A 2,295-nucleotide genomic window follows, 5' to 3' on the forward strand; every position below is an offset into this window, starting at 1 on the left:
TATATATATATTTATTTATATATATATATATATATATATATATATATATATATATATATATATATATATATATGCATGAATATATATATATATATATATATATATATATGCATGAATATATATATATGCATGAATATATATATATTATAAAAAATATATATATATATATATATATTCATGCATATATATATGCATGAATATATGCGGCGAAGTGTTGCACACAATTTTTTTTTAGGATTTGAAATTATCAAAGGTATTGAGTCTAAAAATGCAAAGAAAGTTATGTGATATCTAAGGCCTATTAATATATTAAGGCTTGAAATTGGAAAAAAATGTTTTAGTATACTTACAAAATGAACCATTACGGCAGAGGCGCTTAGTTTTGTAAAAATGTAAACATATCCAACTGTCAATACAAAAAGGTCCTAACATAATAATAAAAAAAATTCGTGTGATTTTGTCACACGCATGATATAACATGAATTAAAAACTGAACAAAAATCTAACATCAAGATAACTATATTGCTAATTAAATAAAACATAAATCAAACATTTAAATGTTTTTCCATTTAAAAATTAGTTTTTCATTTATTAATAGAGTCATTTACACACATTATCCACCACATCACACATAATTTCTACTCTGCTGCAGTAAGTTTCTCTAAGAATAATGATATGACTGTATTATAGTCTTCTTCGGATTATGAATAATCGCCACAACCACTGATTAGAAAAGGAGCATTTACTAAACAGATCATTTTATCAGTTTGGTTATTTATCTCCTCGGTAGTAACTGGCCAGCGAAAAGTATTCTTCTCTTGCCCGTTAATCATACAATTAACTCTGATCCCAGTTATAGATACCTAAAAGTATTAGCGCAACATTTAAAATAATATAATAAAGAGTTTATGATTTGTTTAATTTTGCTTACATTCAATAAAACTTGTAAAGTCTTATATAATGTCATTCTGAAATTATTTTTACATTTTATTTATATTCCTTTTATTTTAGAGCACTGTTTTGTAAAACAAAATAAAAACTTGAAACTAATATATACTTTGAATAATATTACCTCCACAATATATCCAATATTCCATTGTTTTTCATATGCAACAGCAACCCAATCATTCACTTTCCATACAAGACAAATTTCTTTTGCAAGATTGGCGATGTCTTCCTCATATTTATTATCATCTTCATTGTCTCCTGCCAGATTAAAGTCATCATTTTTGCCATAAACTTCTTTGTTATCGTTAACCTGACTATTTTCATTATTTTCTGTTGTCGGTTCTACCAGCTTACCTTTTCTTTTCAGGTTACTAAATCTATAACAATATCAATTGTACATATTTTTAAACATATGTAAACAAACACACAAAATTATAACTTTCACCTAAATTTTAATTTCATATTTGTAAAAGAACTATTTAACAGTCAGAAACATAATCTAATTTGCAAAAGTTTTGATAGCAACAATGCCTACCTTGAAAATAAAGATCTTATCTGTTGGCTAGTTACATATTGATCAGGCGGAAGTTCTCTCCTCAGCTGCATGTGAACCTGCTCAGGGCTCATTTTATTACCTGATTCTTCTCCACGAATAAAGTATTTATACAACAGTTCTTTCTGCTGATTTGAAAATCTAAAAGAACTTCGAACTGGTAATGCCCAACCTTGCAATAGAAAAATGTTCATGCAATGTGGTTTGTCTTTTACGGAAGCACTGTTAGAGGATGATGAAATTGGCATATTTAGTTGTGAAGTAATTTTCATCCTATGAACAAACGAGTTGCGAACTTTATCCAATGATGTTAATGATTTCGGAACTGTATGAAGACCGGATAGCATGTGTTCTTCTAACTCAGCATCGCTTTCAAATGATAAAGTACAATTCATTTCAGTGCAAAATCTTAATGAATATAATTGCCTGTCACTTCTTTTCTGTTTTTCCTTAAGTAACTAGTTACGCTTAATTGAATTATCTGTTTTGCTATATGGCAACAACAACTTAATCGAGGGTTGAATTTTAAGATTTCCATACTCTTGTTCAATTCCCTCACCGATATTGAAATAACGCCACATCTTCATACTTTTCTCACCAAACTCAAATGAGTGATAGTTGCTAATGTTCTTAATCTTTGGTCCAGTAACTACAGTTTTATCATTGCTAATTTGAGCAACTGCTACTTTTGCATCTTTAGCGCCAAAACTATAATGCATAGCCTTGTGTATATCTTCAGCAGTCAAAAGATTATTACCAGAGTCAACGTAACTCCTTAAAATTGTCTTTACAAC

General features: G+C 28.4%; 1 protein-coding gene across 1 annotated transcript; it reads right to left on the reverse strand.

Moving 5' to 3' along the window:
• Positions 1-548: 548 nt before the first annotated feature.
• LOC136076583 (uncharacterized) lies at positions 549-2,054 on the reverse strand. Its single transcript, XM_065789892.1, has 3 exons — positions 1,484-2,054; positions 1,073-1,325; positions 549-863 (listed from the first exon to the last, which is right to left on the reverse strand). Exons 1-3 carry the CDS (start codon positions 1,894-1,896, stop codon positions 702-704), a joined length of 828 nt encoding a protein of 275 aa, XP_065645964.1. The 5' UTR covers positions 1,897-2,054; the 3' UTR covers positions 549-701.
• Between the last annotated feature and the right edge of the window lie 241 nt (positions 2,055-2,295).

Source organism: Hydra vulgaris, chromosome 02 (assembly GCF_038396675.1).
Source record: "Hydra vulgaris chromosome 02, alternate assembly HydraT2T_AEP".
NCBI lineage: Eukaryota > Metazoa > Cnidaria > Hydrozoa > Anthoathecata > Hydridae > Hydra > Hydra vulgaris.